The sequence below is a fragment of the Orcinus orca genome, chromosome 5 (genome assembly GCF_937001465.1).
Source record: "Orcinus orca chromosome 5, mOrcOrc1.1, whole genome shotgun sequence".
Classification (NCBI taxonomy): Eukaryota; Metazoa; Chordata; class Mammalia; order Artiodactyla; family Delphinidae; genus Orcinus; species Orcinus orca.
The window spans coordinates 83,592,346-83,617,134 of record NC_064563.1 but is presented as its reverse complement, the minus strand read 5'-3'; the positions used below and the strand labels follow the sequence as shown (position 1 = coordinate 83,617,134).

Sequence of the window (24,789 nt, the reverse complement as noted above, 5' to 3'; positions counted from 1 at the left end):
AGCCATAGTGCAGGGGAAAGTGTTAAAAGAGGGCAGATAGGTGAAATTTGCTCTCTTTGTGTGAATGTTGCCAAAACCAACATGGTCAAAAGATTGACTTTGTTTCATTTGTGAGTAATACTCATGTGATAATCATACACTCAGATCAGATTAAAATAAGATGAGGATTTCCCTATAGGTCCTATCTGAGTTAGCAAAATAGTCTTGATGTTATATCTACATAAGCTCATTTGAGAAAAGTAAACTTGCAGTCCACATTATGCTGATTTTTTCAGAGAAATGTTAAATTCTTAACATACTATACTCAATTCCTAGACTTTTGGGGGGAAACTTTTTAAAGTAAATAATTGGGAATTTCAGAATATCTCAGGGAACTTGAGAAGTTGCTGGGGACTAATGACCAGCTGAAGCCCAAGTATAGGGCAGTTTCTCAGAGTATGGCTTGTTTCCCATCTTCAGAGAACACACTGGGATGTTTATTAAAAATGCAGATTCACTGGCTCTACCTTGTATCTACTGAATCTCCTGGGCTAGACCTGAGAATTTGAATTTTAAACAAGAATCTTCCCACTCCCCAGTGATTTTTGTGTATGCCAAAGTTTGAGAATTACTGATATATGAAGTATTCAAACTCACTGATTTCAAGGGACAAATATTAACAATGGAAGAAAGCTCAGAGAGCACACAATGCAAAAGTACCACACATTTGTGTTTTCCTTTCTCCCCCAGGCCTTTCCTTCCATTTTATCAACAGTTGCCATTCAATGTTGTTTTTGCATCAACCAGGTAAGTAACCATTATTTTAAAACTTTTTTTCCAGTTTATTTTATTTATTATTTGCTTCCATATTTGTTTCCAGAGGATAGTTGACTAAATCAATTTTTTAAACTTCGGATCACTAACCATTAGAAGGTCTTCTAGTGGGTCATGAGCAGCATTTTAAAAAACAAAATAGAATAGAAAATAACCAAGAGCATCAGACATATTGAGGGTAGGTTTTTTTTTTTTTTTTTTTTTCGGTACGCAGGCCTCTCGCTGTTGTGGCCTCTCCCGTTGCGGAGCACAGGCTCCGGACGCGCAGGCCCAGTGGCCATGGCTCACGGGCCCAGCCGCTCCGCGGCATGTGGGATCTGCCCGGACCGGGGCACGAACCCGTGTCCCCTGCATCGGCAGGCGGACTCTCAACCACTGCACCACCAGGGAAGCCCTGCTTATAACTTTTGTTTTGAATAGATACATACATATGCTCATCTAATTTTTGCTATACACTTTCCCATGTCAATATAACTTAAAATTTCTATAGGAGAAAAAAATCCAAGGTATTCTTGAAATGAAACGGAAAAGAAACCTTTTTTAAGGTCTCAGATTTCTGAATAGAAAGTTAGATAGGTCTTGACTTTCAAACATGCATGTAAAGGATATGGTTACTCTTAATGATATAGCATCTTATGAATAGGATATATGTTATCAAAGGTCTGTAATCCTCAATATAAGTGCCAATTATTATTTTTTTAACATCTTTATTGGGGTATAATTGCTTTACAATGGTGTGTTAGTTTCTGCTTTATAACAAAGTGAATCAGTTATACATATACATATGTTCCCATATGTCTTCCCTCTTGCGTCTCCCTCCCTCCCACCCTCCCTATCCCACCCCTCCAGGCGGTCACAAAGCACCGAGCCGATTTCCCTGTGCCATGCGGCTGCTTCCCACTAGCTATCTACCTTACATTTGTTAGTGTATATATGTCCATGCCTCTCTCTCACTTTGTCACAGCTCACCCTTCCCCCTCCCCATATCCTCAAGTCCGTTCTCCAGTAGGTCTGTGTCTTTATTCCTGTCTTACCCCTAGGTTCTTCATGACATTTTTTTTTCTTAAATTCCATATATATGTGTTAGCATACGGTATTTGTCTTTCTCTTTCTGACTCACTTCACTCTGTATGACAGACTCTAGGTCTGTCTACCTCATTACAAATAGCTCAATTTCGTTTCTTTTTATGGCTGAGTAATATTCCATTGTATATATGTGCCACATCTTCTTTATCCATTCATCCGATGATGGGCACTTAGGTTGTGTCCATCTCCGGGCTATTGTAAATAGAGCTGCAATGAACATTTTGGTACATGACTCTTTTTGAATTTTGGTTTTCTCAGGGTATATGCCCAGTAGTGGGATTGCTGGGTCATATGGTAGTTCTATTTGTAGTTTTTTAAGGAACCTCCATACTGTTCTCCATAGTGGCTGAACCAATTCACATTCCCACCAGCAGTGTAAGAGTGTTCCCTTTTCTCCACACCCTCTCCAGCATTTATTGTTTCTAGATTTTTTGATGATGGCCATTCTGACTGGTGTGAGATGATATCTCATTGTAGTTTTGATTTGCATTTCTCTAATGATTAATGATGTTGAGCATTCTTTCATGTGTTTGTTGGCAGTCTGTATATCTTCTTTGGAGAAATGTCTATTTAGGTCTTCTGCCCATTTTTGGATTGGGTTGTTTGTTTTTTTGTTATTGAGCTGCATGAGCTGCTTGTAAATTTGGGAGATTAATCCTTTGTCAGTTGCTTCATTTGCAAATATTTCCTCCCATTCTGAGGGTTGTCTTTTGGTCTTGTTTATGGTTTCCTTTGCTGTGCAAAAGCTTTGAAGTTTCATTAGGTCCCATTTGTTTATTTTTGTTTTTATTTCCATTTCTCTAGGAGGTGGGTCAGAAAGGATCTTACTGTGATTTATGTCATAGAGTGTTCTGCCTATGTTTTCCTCTAAGAAACTATCAAACTCTTAGAGGAGAACATAGGCAGAACACTCTATGACATAAGTGCCAATTATGATCCCAGTTCCCCTCTAATTTTTTAAGACTGTATATGGATACCTTTGGCTCTTACATGGATGGAGGAAAGATCCTCTGCTGTCCTTCTAGACAGAGCAACTTTGTGTATTGTCACTTTACCTGGGGACAACTGCAGGCTTGTTTTCTATGAAATGCTTTGTATGAGCAAAAGAGAAGCTATAAGACAGGTATCTCCCTATAGATACCTTTGGTAATTCTTTAAAAGCAGGCTCACTGGATCTCCTGCTCTGGAGGTCATAATCACATTAGGTCTAAAAATTGTTCAGTTGATTGTGGGGAGTTCTCAGGTCTACAGTGATGAACACTGGGCCCCTCCACTCCTTCCTAACTAATTGTGATGTAAGGGATAAAGATTTCCTTTGAGAGTTAAAGCATGACAGTTGACATTCTAGAAAGTTTCTTTCTCTCTCAGAAGTTTTAAAGAATGAATCAGTAACCGTCTGTGAAGTCAACTCTGGAATTCTGACAGCGTTGAGTTTCTGAGTGGTGAGGATAATTCTGACTTATGTTAGCAAGTATGGACTTGTCTGGGGACAGCTGGCCTTCTCCAGCCACACCCTTTCCATGGCTAGCTGTTGGAGCCTTTACTTTGGACTCTATGTAAGCATCTTGGTGAAGAGGATAAAAAGTAATATTTTTAAAATGTTCAATAGTGGTCTCCAGTTCCACATATAAGGTGCTTGGAAGTTGCTATTAACTGAAGATTTTAAAAACAGGCAAATACAGGGAGTAATAGCTACCCAGAACAGAGATTCATGAGTAGAAACTGCCCTGAGAACCATTTCTAGGTAGGAAAACCTGAACTATAATTGACAAGTTGCTGGAGATTCAGTGTGGAAAACTCTGAGAATGAAAAACTCCAGGAGGACCCAGTCATGGGGGCTCCCACAATTTTGTGATTTACCTCCAGGAACTCAACCAGGTTCTCACAGTAAATATTGGAGAAAAATCCCCCCATGCTTCTGGCAGGAGGAGGGAAAAAGGAACCACTTTGAAATATGCTAGAGCACTCTGTTCTTAACAAGGCCAGCTGTCAGGAGAAACTAGTGAACCAGAGCCTAACATGCTGGGGTATTATCAGAGCCTAACTGAGAGGGGAAGGAAATACCCAGCTTCAGTCCCCTTTTGCCATCCTGCCCCACCTAAGGGGGAAGGAAAACTGAAAAACACTTATGAAGCTCATAGTCCAGATGCATAGGCTCACTGAAAGAAAGACCTAATATATGAAAATAGAATGCTTTCCCCTCCCCCCACACCTTACCACCAAATTACTAAAGACCTATTTACAGTTTTTCTTACTCAGTACATCATGTGTAGCTGTAAGAAAAAAAATTACAAGGCACACTGAAAGGCAAAACCACAATTTGAAGAGACAGCATAAGCATCAGAACCAGACATGACAGGGATGTTGGAATTATCAGAAAAGGAATTTAAAACAACTGTGATGAACATGCTAAGGGCTCTGATGAGTGAAGTAGACTTCAAGCAAGATCAAATAGGCAATGTAAGCAAAGAGATGGAAATTCTAAGAAAGAACTAAAAAAATAAAATGCTAGAGATCAAAAACACTGAAACAGAAATGAAGAATTCCTTTGATAGGCTTGTTAATAGACTGGACATAGCTGAGGAAAGAATTTGTGATCTAGAGGATATCCATACAAACTTCTAAAATTGAAAAGCAGAGAGAACAAAGACTGAAAAAAACAGAATATCCAAAACCTGTGGACAAATACAAAGGTATAGCATACGTATAATGGGAGTACCAAAAGGAGAAGAAAGAAACAGAAGAAATATTTGAAACAATAATGACTGAAAATTTCTCCAAATTAATGTCAGATATCAAACTACAGAGTCAGGAAGCTCAGAACATCAAGCAGGATAAATGTCAAAAAAGCTACACCAAGGCATATTATATTCAAACTAAAGAAAATCAGAGATAAAGAATAAATTCTGACAGAAGCCAGAGTACAAAATTACCTCACCTATAGAGGAGCAAAAATAAGAATTACATCTGACTTCTCAGAAACCATGCAAGCAAGAAGAGAGAGAAGTGAAAATTTAAAGTGTTGAGAGAAAAAAAATCAACCTAGAATTCTGTATCCTGCAAAATTATCCTTCAGAAATGAAAGCAAAATAAAGACCTTCTCAGACAAACAAAAATTGAGGGAATCTTGCCATTTGTTGCAAGAAATGTTAGAAGTTCTTTAGAGAGAAGGGAAATAATATAGGTCAGAAACTTGGATCTACATAAAGAAAACAAGGGCATCAAAGACAGAATAAATGAAGGTGAAATAAAAACTTTTATTTTTTAAGTTTATTCAAAATAATAAGACCACCAGGGCAGAAATAGAGACACAGATGTAGAAAATGGATGTGTGGACACAGGGGGGAAGGGGAGGGTAGGATGAATTGGGAGATTAGGTTTGACATAAATATACTGCCATATGTAAAACAGATAGCTAGTGGGAACCTGCAGTAAAGTACAGGGGGCTCAGCTCAGTGCTCTGTGATGACCTAGATGGGCGGCATGGGGGGAGGTGGGAGGGAGGTCCAGGAGGGAGGTCCAAGAGGGAGGGGATATATGTATACACATAGCTGATTCACTTTGTTGTACAGCAGAAACTAACACAACATTGTAAAGCAATTATACTCCAATTAAAAAAAAAAGGAAGACAATGGAAGACAAATGGTGGGCAGTTTGTTTTTCCTCTTTGACTAATTATTAAAGGAGCCTATTTGGAAAAAAAATTAATAATAAGAGCAACAATGTATTTGATTATGCTCATGAATATATCATGTATGCTTATATATAAGTGAAATGAATGACAGCAATAATAAAAGATGAAAGGGAGGAATGAGGATTATTTTGTTATTATAAGGTACTTACACTGCTTGAGAAGTGATATAGTGTTATTTAAAAGTGGACTTGGATTAGTTGTAAATGTATATTGTAAACTCTGGGACAATCACTAAAAAAGTAAAAAATAAAGGGAAGTATAACTGATATGTTAATAAAGAAGTGAAAATGGAATCATATAAAACGTGGTTAAAACTACAAAAAGACAGAAAAAGGGTGGAAGATAAAATAGGAACAAAGAACAAGTGCAACAAATAGATATGGTAGATATTAATCCAACTATCAATAATCACTTTGGCCATCAGGGGTCTAAATGAACAATTAAAAGACAGATATTGTTAAAGTGGATCAAAAAAACAAGAACCAATTATATGTTGTCAATAAAAAACCTACTTTAAGTATAAAGACACATATAGATTAAAAGTAAATGGATAGATTAGAACAGAATAGAGAGCCCAGAAAAAAACTCATGTGTTTATGGTCAGTTAATCTATGACAAAGGAGGCAAGAATATACAATGTAGAAAAGACAGCCTCTTCAATAAGTGTTGCTGGGAATACTGGACAGCTACATGTAAAAGAATGAAATCAGAACATTCTCCAACACCATATACGAAAATAAACTCATAGACCTAAATATAAGACCTGAAGCCATAAAACTGCTAGAAGAAAACATAGGAAGAACACTCTTTGACATAAATTGTAGCAATATTTTTTTGGAGCAGTCTCCTAAAGCAAAGGAAATAAAAGCAAAAATGAACAAATGGGACCTCATTAAACTTAAAAGCTTTTGCACAGCAAGGAAGACCATCAACAAAATGAAAAGATAGCCTACTGATGGGAGAAAATGTTTGCAAATGATATGACTGATAAGGGGTTAATATCCAAAATATATAAACAGCCCATACAACTCAACATCAAAAAAACCCAAGCAACCCAATTAAAAATGTGCAAAAGACCTGAATGTCTATTTCTCCAAAGAGGACATGCAGATGGTCAACATGAACGTGAAAAGATGTTCAACATTGCTAATCATCAGGAAAATGCACATCAAAACCATGATGAGATATTATCTCATACCTGTCAGAATGGCTATCATCAAAAAGAACACAAATAACAAACGTTAGCAAGGTGGAGAAAAGGGAACCCTCCTACGCTGTTAGTGGGAATGTACATTGGTGCAGCCACTGTGGAAAACAGTAGGGAGGTTTCTCAGAAAACTAAAAACAATTCCATTCCTGGGTATATATCCAAAAAAAACAAAATCACTATTTTGAAAAGATACATGCACCCCAATGTTCATAGCAGCATTGCTTACAATTGCCAAAATATGGAAGCAATTCAAGCATCCATCAACAGATGAATGGATAAAGAAAATGTGGTATATATATATATATATATATATATATATATACACACACACACACACACACACACATACAATGGAATACTACTCAGCCATAAAAAAGAATGAAAATTACCACTTGCAACAACATGCATGGACTTGGAGGGTATTATCCTAAGTGAAGTTAGTCAGACAGAGAAAGAGAAATACTGTATTATATCACTTATGTGTGGAATCTAAAAAGTACAACAAACTAGTCAATATAAGAAAAAAGAAACAGACTCACAGATATAGAGACCAAGCTAGTGGTTACCAGTGGGGAGAAGGAAAGGGGGAGGGGCAATATAGGAATAAGGGATTAAGAGGTATAAACCATTATGTATAAAATAAGCTACAAGTATATATTGTACAACACGGAATATAGCCAAGATTTTATAATAACTATAAATGGAGTATAACCTTTAAAATTTGTGAAATACTGTATAGTACACCTGTAACATATAATATTACACATCAACTACGTTTCAATTAAAAAATGTAAAAAAAAAAGAACAAAAGTAAATGGATAGAGAAAACTATAGCATGCTAACACTGAAAGAAAGCAACAGTAGCTATAATAATTTCAGACAGAGCAGACTTCAAAGCAAGGAAAATTATCAGGGATAAAGAGAGGCATTACATAATGATACAGAAGTCAGTTCTCCAAGAAGACATAATAATCCTTAATGTATATGTGCCTGATGACAGTGTGAAACTACATGTGGCAAAAAGTAATAGAATTACAAGGAGAAGTAGATGAATCCACTATCACCTCCTGTTGGAAATGGATACATTTAGCAGACAGAAAATCAGTAAGGCCCTAGTTGAACTTAACAATACCATTAATCAGTTGTATATAATTGGTATCTATAGACTATTTATTCAGCAACAGCAGAATACACATTCTTCTCAAGTTCACATGAAACATTCACCAAGATAGCCACATTCTGGGCCATAAAACACACTTTAATAAATGTAAAAGCATAGAAATAATACAATGTCTGCTCTCAGACCATAGTGGTATTAAACTGGAAATTAAGAACAGAGAGAGAACTGAAAATCCCCAAATATATACATATTAAACAATATATTTCTAAATAACATATGGATAAAAAAAGATATGGGAAATTTTAAAATATTTTAAAGTAAATGAAAATGACAATATAAATTATAAAAATTTGTGCAATGCAATGGAAGCAGTGCTTAGTGGGAAATTTATAGCATTGAATGCATGTATTACAAAAGAAGAAAGATCTAAATCAATCATCTAAGCTTCCACCTTGAGAAACTAGAAAAAGAAGAACAAATTATATCCAAAGCAAGCAGAAGAAAAGCAGTAATAAGAATTAGAGCATAAATCAATGGAATTTTTTTTTCAAGTGTATGGAGAGTGTGCGCCATGTACTTTCTTAAAAATTTTTATTTATTTATTTTGGTTGTGCCGGGTCTTAGTTGCAGCTTGTGGACTCCTTAGTTGCGGCTCATGGGCTCCTTTAGTTGCGGCATGTGTGCTCCTTAGTTGCTTCTTGCAGGATCCTTAGTTATGGCATGCGAACTCTTAGTTGCGGCATGCATGTGGAATCTAGTTCCCTGACCAGGGATCAGACCTACATCCCCTGCATTGGGAGGTGGATTCTCAACCACTGTGCCACCAGGGAAGTCCCATAAATCAACAGAATTGATCAAGGAAATTGATAGAGAAAATAAGTGAAACCACAAAGTTCCTTGAAAAGATCACTAAAACTGATAAGCCTCAAGTGAGGCTAACTAAGAAAAAAGAGAGGACACAAATTATTAATATCAGATATAAAAAAGAATCCCCTTTTCAGAAATGAAAAAGGATCACTGCAGATCCCATGGCATTAAAAAGATAATTAAGGAATATTGTGAATAACTCTATGCCTACAAATTGGATATTCTAGATGAAAAGGACTAGTTACTTGAAAGGCAATTTGCCAGAACTCACACAAGAAGAAACAGAAAATCTGAAAAGGCCTATATTATTATTAACAAATTTTTGAATCAGTAATTAATAACTTTCTAAAACATAAAGCACCAGGCCCAGATGGGTCTGCTGGTGAATTCTACCAAATATTTAAGGAAGAAGTTATACCATTCTCTGCAGTCTCTTTCAGATAATAGAAGCTAACTCATTCTTTGAGGCCAGCATTACTCTAATACCAAAACCAGGCAAAGACATTAAAAGAAAGCTACAAACCAACATCTCTCATGAATGTAGGCATGAAAATCCTCAACAAAATATTAGCAAATCAAATCCAACAATGTATGAAAAGAGTTATACACCGCAACGAAGTGGGATTTATCCCAGGTATGCAAGGCTGATTCTGCATTTGAAAATCAGTTAATATGCATCACATCAACAGGCTGAAAAAGAAAAATCACATGATCATATTACTAGAGGCCAGAAAAAGTATTTGACAATATCCAATACTCATTCATGATTAAAACTCTCAGTTAACTTGGATTAGAAAGGAATGTCCTCAACTTTATAAAGAATGTGTACCAAAAACTTATATCACACTTAATGGTGAGAAACTCAAAGCTTTTCCACTAAGATCAGGAAAAAGGCAAAGATGTCGCCTCTCATCACTCCCTTTCAATATCATACTGGAAGTCCTAGCTAATTCAATAAGACAAGAAGAAGAAATAAAAGGTATCCAGTTTGGCTTCCCTGGTGGCGCCGTGGTTGAGAGTCCGCCTGCAGTTGCAGGGGACGCAGGTTCGTGCCCTGGTCCGGGAAGATCCCACATGCCGCGGAGCGGCTGGGCCCATGAGCCATGGCTGCTGAGCCTGCGCGTCTGGAGCCTGTGCTCCGCAACGGGAGTGGCCACAACAGTGAGAGGCCTGCATACCGCAAAAAAAAAAAAAAGGTATACAATTTGGAAAGGAAGAAATAAAACTGTCTTTTAGCAGGAGACATATTCATCTATGTAGAAAATCTAAAAGAAATTACTGAAAAAAAAAGAAAACCTCTCCTGGAACTAATAAGTGATTATAGCAAGGTTGTAGTATATAAGGTTAGTATACAAAAGTCAGCTGCTTTCCTATATACATATATAGAACAAGGGGAATTTGAAATATAAAACACAGTGCCATTTACATTAGCATCAACAAATGAAATACTTAAATATAAATTTAATAAAATATACGCAAGATCTATTTGAGGAAAACTGCAAAACTTTGATGAAAGAAATCAAAGAACAACTAAATAAATGAAGAAATATTCCATGTTCATGGATAGGAAGACTCAATAGTGTCAATATGTCAGTTCTTCCCAATTTGATTTACAGAGTCCATGTAATCTCAATCAAAATCCCTGCAAGTTATTTTGTGGATATTGACAAAGTAATTCTAAAGCTTATATGAAGAGGCAAAAAACTCAGAATAAGCAGCACAATATTGAAGGAGAAGAACAAAGTTGGAGGACTGACACGGCCTGACTTCAAGACCTACTGTAAAACTTTTATAATCATGAAAGTGTGGTATTATGGAAAGAATAGACAAATAGATGAATGAAATAGAATAGAGAGCCCAGAAATAGACCCACATAAATATAATCAACTAATCTTTGACAAAAAGAACAGATAATACAGTGGAGTCTTTTTAAACAAATGATGCTGGAACAACTGAACATCTACATGCAAAAAAATGAATTTAGGCATAAGCCTTACACCCTTCACAAAATTAACTCAAAATGATCACAGACTTAAATGTAGAATACAAAAACATAAAACTCTTAAAAGATTACATAGGAAAAAAACCTAGATGACCTTGGGTATGGTGATGACTTTTTAGATACAACACCAAAGTCATGATCCATTAAAGAAATAATGGAAAATCTGGACTTCATTGAAATTTAAAACTTCTGCTCTACAGAAGACAATGTCAGTAGAATGAGAAGACAAGTCACAGACTAGGAGAAAATATTTGCAAAAGACATATCTGATAAAGGACTGTTATCCAAAATAATCAAAGAAGTCTGAAACTCAACAGTAAGAAAACAAAAAACCTGATTTTAAAAAAGGTCAAAGACCTTAACAGATACCTCACCAAAGAAGATATACAGATGGCAAATAAGGATATGAAAAGATGCTCCACATGATGTCATCAGGGAAATGCAAATTAAAATGAAATTCCGCTATACACCTGTTAGAATGGACAAAATCTGGAACACTAACACCACCAAGTGTGGAGCAGCAGGACCTTTCATTTTTGGTGGGAATTCAGAATGCTATAGCCACTTCAGAAGACAGTCTGGCAGTTTCTTACAAGACTAAACATACTCTTACCATATGATTTGGCAATCCTGCTCCTTGGTATTTACCCAAAGAGGTTGAAAACTTATCTCTACAGAAGAACCTGCTCACAGATGTTTATAGCAGTTTTATTCATAATTGCCAAAACTTGGAAGTAACCAAGATGTCCTTCAGTAGGTGAATGGATAAATAAACTATGGTACATTGAGACAATATAATATTATTCAGCACTAAAAAGAAATGAGCTTATCAAGTCATGAAAAGACATGGAAGAATCTTAAATGCATATAGTTAAGAGAAGGAAGCCAATCTGAAAAGGTTACATACTGTATGATTCCAGCTATATGACATTCTGGAAAAGGCAAAACTATGGAGGTTATAAGAAGATCATTGGTTGCCAGGGGGTTGGGGGGAATGGGGAAAGGATGAATAGGAGCACAGAGGATTTTAAGGGTAGGGGAAATACTCTGTATGTTACTATAATGATGGATACACGTTATTATACATGTATACATAGACATATAAGGATTTGTCCATACCCATATAATGTACAACACCAAGAGTGAACCTTAATGTAAACTGTGGACTTTGGGAGACTGTGAATTGTCAATGGAGGTTCATCAATTGTAACAAAGCTACCACTCTGGTGAGTCATGTTGATAATGTGTTGGGCTATGCATGTGTGGGGCAGGGGGTATATGGGAAGTTTCTGTACCTCCTTCTCAATTTTGCTATGAACCTAAGATTGCTCTAAAATATTGCCTTTAAAAAATGCAGACATTCAATAGAGTTCATAATAACAAAACAAGATTTGCTAGCTTTATGAAGCTCCTCTTTGTGTGCAGTTCAGTTGGGGCTGGAAGGGAAAATCTAGAAGACTGTAGGTTTGGCAGACAGTACATGTTCCTGGTAGTGGCCCGTAGTAGAGGAGGAGGGGCCTGGATGGAGGGAATAGAGCAGCAGTGGCTGCTGTAAAGATACCAAAGCCAGACTAAGTAAGGCTGAGGATGGGATCCAGGACAAGGCAGGGCTCAAGCCAAGTAGGAAGCAGATATGGAGTCTTTCTGGCATTGGGTCCCGATCGAGGTTGGGCAGAGGTGGGAAAGAGATTTTTACTCTTTCTTATTCACATTTTGCTCTCCTCTAAAACCAACTGAAATGGAGAGAAAAAGAATAGGTTGGAGAAAAATAACAAGTTGGTTGGGAAAAATAACCAACAAGTTGGTTGTACTATTAAGTTGCATAGGACTTTTGTCAAAGTAGCATTCCTCCTTTGCATCCTATCCTCAGACCCACCTAGAAGGGTCCCAAGTCAGCAGAAAGCTTAGTCAGGGGGATTCCTCAGGCTTTACCATAATCCTAGAACATTTGATCAGATGGGTCAAATGTGAAATTATTTAATTTAGAAAACAATAATTTATTCTCTTGATTCAAGCTTATGGTGTTATAATATTCACATGATCTGTGATGATAAAGCTAATTTGAAGTTATTTCCTCAAGTAGAATTTTTATAGTAGCATACTTTCTGCTGAAAACTTAAGAAACTATATGTACGTACTTATATTGTCTACATGTGTTAGAAATTAATAGCAACTGCTGAAAAATGATTTCAATGCCTGTTAGAATTCAGCATTAAAAACAATTTAAAGTACTGTTCCATCACAGGTCGAAATGCCAAATAGACACTTCTTTCTAATTGGCTTGAAATGCATTTTTCTTTGAGTTAAGCTTTACCTGCTGTGCTCATGTATAAGCACCTCCCCTTGCCTTTGACTTTTTCATAATGGAAATCTCTCTCTTTTTTTCCATTATTTATTGTTTGTGTAATTTAACCAATTCTTCAAAATGATATATTTTAAATGGAAATGGTTATATATTTTTTTCTTATTTTATAAGTAGTCTATATACAGGTTAAAAAAAAGTTAGAAAATTCGGAAGACTATAAACATGAAAAAAATTCTCTCTATAACCCTACTACCCAGAAATAATTGCTTTTATTATTGTGTATCCATCTAGGCATTTTTATGTGCCTAATAACACAGTCTTTAAAAACATAAAAATGTATTCCTAATGTACATACTGCTTTATAGTGTTCTTTTTTCTACTTTACTTTGGATCATAGACATTTTTGTTCATTCATAAATGTAGATTACATTGTAACTTTTAATAGCTGGATAAATTCCATTATGGATGTGCCATTGTTTAAAAAACAATTTTTCTACTGATGGTGATTAAGTTTGTAATTTTTTTTTTAAAGTGTCACATGAGTAGATTGGGAAGGGTTTCCATGGAGTGTTGTTTAGTCAAAAAAGCAAGACGCAAAAACATATTTATAGTATGATTTCATGTTAGTCAAATGATAAAATAACACTATATTTGTGTATACTTGTGTCAGTGTAGAAAATAAGTGTGCCAAAAAATATGGAAGATATAATTCAAGGATACAACTGAGATACATACCCTAGATATTGGGTATATAGAGAAGGTACTGCTACAAGTGGATAAGAAAGAAAAAGGGATTGAGGGATGCAAACTCAAAAGCACAAGAAAACACTGCACTAAAACATTAAACCATATGTGCTGTCATACTTATTGTTTAAGAAATTATGTGTAAGGGTGAGCATATGTTTAAGTGAATTAAAAAAGTTTTTTTGTATTTAAAAATAGACAGAATAAAAAAACAAGGGTGAAAATAATGGGTCCAAGGTTGATGCCTAATGACTCCAGGTATAACCATGTTTTAAAAATAAAATTGGCCATTAAAAAAAGTTTTTTACTCTTATGAGACTTTATAAACACGTCTGCATATATCTTTGCACACTCATTGAATTATTTCCTACAGTAAATTCCTAGGAGTACAGTTGCTGGGGCAAAAGGGTATTTTAAGGGTTTGATATATATTGATAAGTTAACTGTTAGTTAGGTTGCACCTATTTGTATTTCCATCAACAGTTTATGAGAATGTCTGTTTCTTCACAACTTCATTGATGCTAGGTACTTACACACTTTTAAATCATTGCTTATGTTATATAATAAAATAGCATCTTGCTGTTTTAATTTACTTTTCTGAGATTACTAGTTATGTTCATTATCTTTTCATATGATTGTTAGAAGTTTTACTTTTTGTTTTCTGGACTGTCCTTTACCCATTTCTCTGTGGCTATTTAACTGTCTTATTGATTCACAAGGGCATTTTATATAGAAAGACTGTTTAACTCTTTATCACATATGTTTCAAAACCTATTGATAGGTATAAAGTGATTGTATCAGGTTTTAATTTTTAAAATGATTTCCTCTTTTAGGGCAGAGCCATATACCTTTCCTCCTCCTTCCACTAAGTACCTCCCCATTCCTTCAAAGTATACTGTGGGCACTCAGACTGATTATCGCGATGCCGAAGTTCAAACAGACCCGTATTCTCCAGAATACATAGTATGTCAGAATTCCATCCCTGAACTGCTGACCCTGGCTACTCTCACTTGGGGTGAGTTGGTAATTCTTTTGAATATTTGCAGATGACAGTCCTGATAACCACACGTGCTATTGAGTTCTTGGAAATGACACACATAGAGGCAACTGTGGTTTAAAGTATTGCTATTTAAAGCGTCTTGCTCAGTAGAGCTACTTCATAGACTCATACATTTTCTGATAAATTTGTTCAAAGGTATTTACGCCCTTTTCACTGTAAGGAGGCTTATTGTTCTTTTCCCCTGAAGCTGAAGTTATATTTCGGCTTAATTTTGTGGTTACTTTACTGACGACTCCCCTCCCTCTTCTCACTGTTTCTCCCAGTGAATCAGTTCTTTTTCACTGAGGCATTCATTACTCCTTCTTTACACATAAACCTTTCTTGAGTGTATAATACTGAATGCCTATTCCAACGTATGTAATAATATTATCTTTCTTTGCTAAAATATCTTGCAATTTATCAAGGCTCTCTTATATACTTTATTTGATGATTTGGATGATTTCTTTTGATATTATCTCTGAAATGCTAATATCTTCCAGGCTCAGAAATTCACTCTCAGAGTATAGAAATTCACTCCAGTCTAGGCCCTTATTATGTGAAACTATAAAAATTAATAAGAGAAGGAACCTTTAGAAACTATTAGGCATTAGCTTATTGAACTCACTTGATTGTAGCTGGGAAACTGAGAACAAGAGAGGCTGACTCCTCTAAGGTCATGGAGATAGTTGGTACACTGTAATGATTTTTATTAAAATGAGATTACTTTTGTTTCCCCAATGTAATTAATTGCTGTGATCAATTCTGCGTCACAGGCAAAGAAGATGTTCATATCTGAGTTCTAGTTTTGATTCTTGTTTCCTGGCCCACTTTATGAATCCAGATTAAGCATTCTTGACACCCACACTTTAAACCAGAGGCTCTAATTTCAGGCCTAGATGACAGGTTAAAAGTATGCTGAAATCTTTCCCTCTGCCCTGAGCACATAAAAGACATATTATAAAGATTAATAACCACACTTCAAGGAAAAAAATTTCCATAGTCTAGAAGTGGAGACTTCTTCCTAAAAGAAAGAAATAGCTGGGAACCTGTGATGGTAAGCAGGGACTCTGAATGGTGGGGAGCAGATCTGAGTTACCTGCTTAAACTAAAGGAGACAGAAACTTTTCTCCTGCCCACAGATAGGATTGAAGCCCAGTGCCTGCCAGTCTAAGCCAAGTGCTGCTATCTGGGGCCTTGGGCTTTACCTCTTGGTGTGACAAGGGCTTAGCGTTGAGCTGCAGGAGGACCAGAACCAGGACATCTAAAACAAGAAATCTGGGCAGGGGCTCAGAATGCTTCACTTGTTAAAAGGCCTAATCTGGAGTCCTGCCACTGGCAGCTCTGGGGTTGAAGTATCAATAAAACCCTCTATGAGTTAGGCCTACCTCCTCATTGGTGAGACCCTGGGCAGAGGTTCAAATAGAGGCCCATATACTATTGATATATGCATAGATGTTTAAAAATTATAAATCAAGCCACTATCTGTTAGATAAAATATGTTCTATATTTTTCACAAATCTTTCTAAAAAGTTGAAAGGACAAATGTACATTTAAAATTCTTAGACTCTTTGGGATTGCATGCTGGAATGTGGCAGCAATGGGAGAGGCTGCCTAGTGGCCTGCCCTTTTCTCTGGCTCTGTTCAACATCACAAGGGGCCTGTCATGCATGTATATGATTGCCCCACCTTGCTTCTCCATTTTCTGTTTACACATCCTTGCAAACAGCTGCCACTTGGCTATGCCTTGGGCTTAAGGGTGAACACACAGCAGCATATAGTCTGCCCTCAGGAGTCTGAATCCCGGGAAGAGGCCCATGTAGGTTTTGTAAGTGGGCTTGGGGCAATTTATGCATGGAATTCGAGGCCCTCTAAGAGCAGGAGTACTCCAGGTGGGCATTTTGTAGTATTATCTTTAAAGTGCTGTGGGAAAATAATTTCAAATCTAGAATTCTTATACCAGCCAACCTGTTATTCAGTGAAGGTGAAATAAGGACACTTTCACAGGATAGGACATTTCATAGGCCTATCTCATAGGATATTGTAAAGATTAATTTAAATTCATTTATGTAATGTGCTTAGACCAGTGCTTAGTATGTAAATAAGCTTTCTATACATGTTAGCTATTAATCTGAAAAGGAAGAACAAAAGGACATACTTCAACAAGAGGAAAAATAAGCCCAAAAGGAAGAAGCAGTGTTTAAGAATATGATGAGCAAAAAAAGAGAAAAATATGTAATTAAAAATTTAAAGTGTTGAGTTTTTAAAAGTGATACTTAAAAAAAAAAAAAAGAATGAAGCAAGTACTAAAACTCTAGATCAGGATTAGCAAACTATGGTCCATAGGCCAGTTTGGCCTATTGCCTTTTTTTATATGGCCTGCAAGTTAAGGATTTTTACATTTAAAAATGGATGAAAAAAACCTATTATGCGACATGTGAAAATTATTTGTACTATTTTGTGACTTGTGAAAATAATATGAAATTAAAATTCCAGTGACCCTAAAAAGGTTTTATTGGAATACAGCCAAACTTATTTGTTATGTAGTGTCCTTGCCTGCTTTTGCACTGCCATGCAGAATTGAGTAACTGAAAGAGACTGTGCGGCCCACAAAGCCTCATATATTTACTCACTGGCCTTTCACAGAGAAAGTTTGATGACCTCTGCTCTAGATCAGTCCTTTTCAGACTTTTGCATGAATAAGAATCATCTGGTGAGCTTGTTAAAACACTGATTCCTGGCCCCATCCCAGAGATTCTGATTTACTAGGTCTGAGAAAGGGTGGAGAATTTGCATTTCTACCAAGCTCTCAGATGCTGCTGCTACTGCTGGTTTAAGAACCACACTGAGTACTGGAGTTAAGAAGAAATAAGAATAAAGCATGCAAAAATTCTATTTTCTTTTGGAGAGAGAGCAATATTAATTAGCTTTAGACTTTATTAGAAAACTATGAGTGGAAATTTCTAGGTTAAAAAATTTATGTGTAACCTCTGGAAAAAAGAGAAGAAATATATCATTTCACAATTGGTAAAGGGGAAAAGGAGGAAACAACAGTAGAAATGGGGGAAAACGCAAAGAAAAAACACGATAAATAGAAAATGCATAGTAAAGTGTAGGGAAAATGTTCAAATATTTTAATAATCAAAATATATAATAAAAGTGACTTAAACTTGCCTATTAAAAAATTCTGGGATTGAATTCATTAAAACCCAGCAAAAACAGCTTGCTATTTATAAAATAGCATTATAACTTTGAAAATAAAGGAGTGGAAAATATACTGAAAGCTGACCCAAAGAAAGCTGGTGTAACAATGTTAATATTAGACCAAAGTTAATCAGAAAACAGTAAAAGGGATAATGAAGAACATGAAATAGTTATAAAAGGAAAAACCCACCAGAAGTTATATCTGTTATGAATTTGAATTTACTCTGCATAGACTCAAAATATAAAGCAAAACTGATTGAATCACAAGGAGAAATGGACAAATTCCTATTCACAGGGGAAGATTTTTTAATGCTCCTCTTTCAGATTAAGCTATCAAAAGTTAGGATTTAGGTGATTTGAACAAGATGATTAATGTATTTCACATAAAAGACTTTGCATGTGGTAAGCCATGGCGACACCTGCTATAGATCTGATTATGCATTAAGAAAATGTGGAAATAACTTGGCTGTAGCATTTCAAGGAAATAATTATGGTTCTGGGCTCCTTTGAACTGGCAGATTTCTCACTCCACATTTATAGTCATTTGATTTATGAGAAAGATGCCACTATATTCAGTGGGAAAAAGGAGGTCTTTTCAATAAATGTTGATGAAACAATTAGATATCCATGTGCAAAAGTGAACTTTGATTCTGATTTCTACCTCCAGGCAGTACTGGGAAAAACAAACAAACAAAAAAAACAACATGTGTGTGTGTGTGTGTGTGTGTGTGTAAATTGATAACCTGATTCTAAAATTAATATGGAAATGTGAAAGGGTCAAAAGTAGCCAAGGCAAATGTGAAGAAACAGAACAGTATACACTATGAGATACAAAGACTTACTTTAAAGCTGCAGTAATTACACAGTGTGGTATATTCTCAAAGGTACACAAGTAGATCATTGTTACAGAATAGGGAGTCCAGAAATTAACCTACAAGTAGATATCATCTGACTTAAGACAAAGATGATACTACAGTACACTAGAAAAAAAATGATCTTTTCAATAAATGGTGCTGAATCAATTAGATAGTCATCTTGAAAACAGTGACTCGATTCCTAGTTCACACCATAAACTGAACCAATCCCAGATGTCTAAATGTGAAAGGTGAAACAAAAATTTAGAAGGAGACATAAGAGAATATTTTCATGATCTTGGGTAGGCACACATTTTATTAAATAGAACAAAATTGCTAACCATAAAGGGAAAATTAAGAAATTAGATCACATTAAAATTAAGAACCTCTGTTCACCAAAATACATTAAGATAGTGAAAAGGCAAGCCACATATTGGGAGAAGATATTTGCAATACCTACATATGACAGAAGACTCATATCTAGAACACATAAAGAAATCCTACAAATCAACAAGAAAAAGATGACCCAATAGAAAAGTTAGCAAATGATGTGAGCCGTCACTTGATAAAACGGGTTTTCAAATGGCCAGTCAACATATGAAACAGTGTTCAACCTGATTAGTCATCAGGGAAATGCAAATTAAAATCTCAGTTTGATACTACAGATATACCAGAATAGCTAATGTTAAAAAGATTGATATTACTAAGTGATGATAAGGATTTGAAGCAAAGAGAATTTCATATACTGCATGTATATATTGCAACCATTCTTTGGAAACTGATAGTATCTTCTAAAGCTGACACAATACCTACAACCCAGGAACGTCATCCCTCACTATATACCCAAGAAAAGTGAGTACTTAGCTCTACTGTAAGAAATGCATATATGACTTTCACCAAGAGACAAGTGCAAGAATGTTCATAGCAGCACTATTCATAGTAACACTGAACTGAAAACAACCCAGATGTCCATCAACCATAGAATGGATGAATAACCTGTGGTATGTTCACACAGTGAAATACTATATAGTAACGAGAATGAAAGTACAGCTACACATAACCACATGGGTGAATCTCACATAGATATTGCTGAGCAAAAGAAGTAAGACACTAAAGAATACCTACATTTTGATTTCATTTATATAAAGCTCAAAACCTATCAGAACTAAATTAATATGTTAGGAATCAGGCTGGTGGCTATCCTTGAGGCAAGTAGAGACTGGGAGGGAGTATGATGGGCAGGCTAGGGTTCTGGTAAATTCTGTTCCTTGATCTGAGTGCTGGTTATTTGGGATGTTCCTTTGTGTACCTTTCTGTGTATATATTATACATTAGTAGAATTTTTGCATAAGAATAAGTGAAAAATAATGACACAGTAAAAGGTTGACACTGAAAGCACTAAGAAAAAAATCGAGTGCTATGTGCCAAGAACTGTTCAAAGTGCTTTATGTTTTTAACTTATTTAATCTTCACAAGTTAAGTAAATAATAAATTTTAAATCAGAAACCAATAAGAAACCTTAAAAAGGCAAAAGAATTGGTCATTACGATCATAAATTTTTTGGATAAAGATTAATAATATACTGAAACTTCTTGTGGGAAACATCAAGACCAAAGACAGAAGTTGCAAGTAAAGAGTATTAGAATTGGAAGAGGGACATACTATAGACCAAACGATTTAGAGACTATAAGAGAACACTATGCATCACTATTGCCCTACATTTAAAAACTAAGATTATATTAGTTTCAGGTATACAGCATAGTGATTTTTTAATAGATTATACTCCATTTAAAGTTATTACAAAATAATGGCTGTATGTCCATGTGCTGTATAATATATCATCATTGCTTATCTATTTTATACATAGTAGTTTGTATCTCTTAATCCCGTACCCCTGTCTCACCCTCCCACCCCTTCCCTCTCCTCATTGGTATCCACTAGTTTGTTTTCTATATCTGTGAGGTTGTTTCTGTTTTGTTATATACGCTCCTTTGTTTTATTTTTTAGATTCCACATGTAAGTGATAACATACACTATGTCTTTCTCTGTCTGGCTTATTTCACTGAGGATAATATGCTCTAGGTCCATCTACGTTGTTGCAAGTGGCAGAAATTTATTCCTTTTTTATGGCTGAGTAAATTCCATTGTATATATACACCACATCTTCTTAATCCATTCACCTGTTGATGGATTCTTGGGTTGCTTCCATTTCTTGGCTACTGTAAGTAATGCTGCTATGAACATTGGGGTGCATGTATCTTTTCAAGTTAGTGTTTTGGGGTCGTTTTTTTTTTTATGGGGGGGATATATACCCAGGAGTGGAATTGCCACATCATATGGTGGTTCTATTTTTAGTTTTTTGAGGGACCTCCTGTTTTCCATAGTGGCTGCATCAATTTTAATTTCTACCAGCAGTGTACAAGGGTTCCCATTTCTCTACATCCTTCCCAATGTTTGTTATTTGTAGACTTTTCGGTGATAGCCATTCTGACAGGTGTGAGGTGACATCTGATTGTGGTTTACATTTCTCTGATGATTAGTGATGTTGAGCATCTTTTCATGTGCCTGTTGGCCATCTGTATGTCTTATTTGGAAAATGTCTTCAGCTCTTTTGTCCATTTTTTAATTGGGTTGTTTGGTTTTTTAGATATTGAGTTGTATGAGCTGTTTATATATTTTGATATTAACCACTTGTCAGTTACATCACTTGCAAATATTTTCTCCCTTTCAGTAGGTTTTCTTTTCATTTTGTCAATGATTTGCTGTGCCAAAGCTTTTGAGTTTAATTAGGTCTTATTTGTTTATTTTTGCTTTTGTTTCCTTTGCCTTAGGAGACAGATCCAGAAGAATATGGCTATGATTTATGTCAGAGTGTTCTGCCTATGTTTTCTTCTAGGAATTTTATGGTTTCAGGTCTTATACTTAGGTCTTTAGTCCATTTTGAGTTTATTTTGTATATGTTGTGAGTGAATGTTCTAATTTCATTCTTTTACATGTATCTGTCCCGTTTTCCCAGTACCATTTATTGAAGAGACTGTATTTTCTCCATTGTATATTCTTGCCTCCTTTGTCATAGATTAATTGATCATAGGAGTATGAGTTTCTGAGTTCTCTATTCTGTTCCATTGATCTCTATATCTGTTTTTGTGCCAGTACCATGCTGTTTTCATTACTGTAGCTTTGTAGTATAGTCTGAAGTCAGGGAGCATGATACATCCAGCTTTGTTCTTTTTTCTCAAATTACTTTAGCAATTTGGAGTCTTTTGTGGTTTCATATGGATTTTAGGATTACTCTAGTTCTGTTGAAATGTCATGGGTATTTTGTTAGGGATTGAATTAAATCTGTAGATTGCTTTGGGTGGTATGGACATTTTAACAATATTAATTCTTCCAATCCAAAACACAGGATATTTTTCCATTTCTTGGTATCATTTCTAAATTCCTTCATCAGTGTTTTATAGTTTTTAGAGTATAGGTCTCTCACCTCCTTGGTTAAGTTTATTCTTAGTATTTTACTCTTTTTGATGGGATTTTAAATGGGATTTTTTTCTGTTTTGCTTTCTCTTTCTGATAGTTCATTGTTAGTATATAGAAAAGTAAAATATTTCTGTATATTAATCTTGTATCCTGCAACTTCGCTGAATTCATTTTTAGTTCTAATACCTTTTTGGGTATTAGACTTTGTGTTTTCTATATATAGTATCATGTCACAACTTTGGGTTTTCTATATATAGTATCATGTCATTCACAAAGAGTGATAGTTTTACTTCTTCCCTTCTAATTTGGATACATTTTTTTTCTTGTCTGATTGCTGTTACTAGAACTTCCAATACTACATTAAATAGAAGTGGTGAGAGTGGACATCCTTGTCTTTTTCTTATTTTAGAGTAAAGACTGAAAGCTTTTCACCTTTTAGTATGATGTTAGCTGTGAGTTTGTCATAAATGGCCTTTATTATGCTGAGATATGTTCTCTCTATACCAATGTTGATGATAGTTTTTATCATGACTGGATTTTGAATTTTGTCAAATGCTTTTTCTGTATCTATTGAAATGATTGTGTGATTCTTCTCCTTCCTTTTGTTACTGTGGTGTATCGCATTGATTGATTTGCAAATATTGAACCATCCTTGCATCCCTCAAATAAGTCTCACTTGATCATGGTGTATGATCCTTTTTATATATTGTTGGATTCAGTTTGCTAATATTTTGTTGAGGATTTTTGTATCTATATTCATCAAAGATATTGGCCTGTAATCTTTTTTTTTTTTTTTTTTTGCGGTACGCGGGCCTCTCACTGTTGCGGCCTCTCCCGTTGCGGAGCACAGCCTCCGGACATGCAGGCTCAGTGGCCATGGCTCACGGGCCTAGCCGCTCCGCGGCACGTGGGATCTTCCCAGACTGGAGCACGAACCCGTGTCCCCTGCTTCGGCAGGCGGACTCTCAACTACTGAGCCACCATGGAAGCCCAGCCTGTAATCTTTTTTTGCAGTGTCTTTGTCTGGTTTTGATATCAGGGCAGTGGTAGCCACATAGAATGAATTTGGGAGTGTTTCATTCTCTTCAAGTGTTTGGATTAGAGAAGGATATTATTAGTTCTTCTTTATATGTTTGGTAAAATTCCCCTGTGAAGATGACTGGTCACAGATTTTTGTTTGTTAGGAGTTTTTTAAATTACAAATTCAATTTCACTACTAGTGATCTGTCTGTTGAGATGATCTTTTTCTTCCTCATTCAGTCTTGGATATTTGTCTGTTTCTAGAAATTTCTCCATTTCTTCTAGGTTGTCCAATTAGTTGGCTTATAACTGTTAGTAATACTTTGTTATGAGTTTGTAAATCTCTGTGTTATTGGTTGTTACTTCTCCTCTTTTGATTCTTATTTTGTTTACCTGGGTCCTCTCTCTTTTCTTGTTAGCCTGGCTAAAGTTTTATCAATTTTGTTTATCTTTTCAAAGAACCAGTTCTTGGTTTCATTGATCTTTTCTAATTTTTTTTTGCTCTATTTATTTCCTCTCTGATTTATTATTTCCTTCCTTCTGCTGACTTTGGGCTTCACTCTTCTTTTTCTAATTCCTTTAGGTGGTAGGTTAGGTTGTTTATTTGAGATTTTTCTTGTTTCTTGAGGAAGGCCTGTATTGCTACAAAATTCCCTTCTAGAACTGCTTTTGCTGCATCCCATAAATTTTTGGAAGGTTGTGTTTCCATTTTCATTTGTCAAGATATTTTCTGATTTTCTCTTTGATTTCTTCATCGATCCTCTGGTTTTTAGTAGCATGTTGTTTATTCTCTACATGTGTGTGCTTTTCCCATTTTTCTTGCCATAATTGATTTTTAGTTTCATACTGTTGTGGTCAGAAAAAATGCTTGATATAATTTCTGTTCTCTTAGATTTGTTGAGACTTGTTTTATGGCCTAGTATGTGATCCTGGAGAATATTCCATATGCACTTGAAAAGAATGTGTATTCTGCTGTTTTTGGATAGATGTCCTGTAGATATCTAGTAAGTCCAACGTATGGTCTATTGTATCATTTAAGACCACTAATGCCTTACTGATTTTCTATCTGGATGATCTGTCCACAGATATAAGTAGGGTGTTAAAGTCCTCTACTATTGTTATATTACTGTCAATTTCTCCCTTTTGTCTGTTAATATTTGATTTATATATTTAGGTGCTCCAGTACTGGGTGCATATATGTTAACGAGTATAATATCCTCTCTTCTATTGATCTCTTTATCATTATATAATGCCCTTCTTTGTCTTTCTTTATAGCCTTTGTTTTAAAGTATATTTTGTCTGATATGAGTATTGCTACCCTCGTTTTCTTGTCATTTCTGTTTCATGATATATCTTT

At 35.5% G+C, this 24,789-nt stretch overlaps 1 protein-coding gene across 7 annotated transcripts in view; it reads left to right on the top strand.

Annotated features, from left to right (window-relative positions):
* CFAP91 (cilia and flagella associated protein 91) overlaps nucleotides 1-24,789 on the top strand; it is a 154,653-nt gene that overhangs the window by 15,547 nt on the left and 114,317 nt on the right. For all 7 annotated transcript variants that reach the window (XM_033403302.2, XM_004278531.4, XM_033403299.2 and 4 more), the window contains 2 exons: nucleotides 730-786; nucleotides 14,675-14,856. In XM_033403302.2, coding sequence (XP_033259193.1) covers nucleotides 730-786; nucleotides 14,675-14,856 — 239 coding nt within the window. The remainder of the gene's footprint in view (nucleotides 1-729; nucleotides 787-14,674; nucleotides 14,857-24,789) is intronic.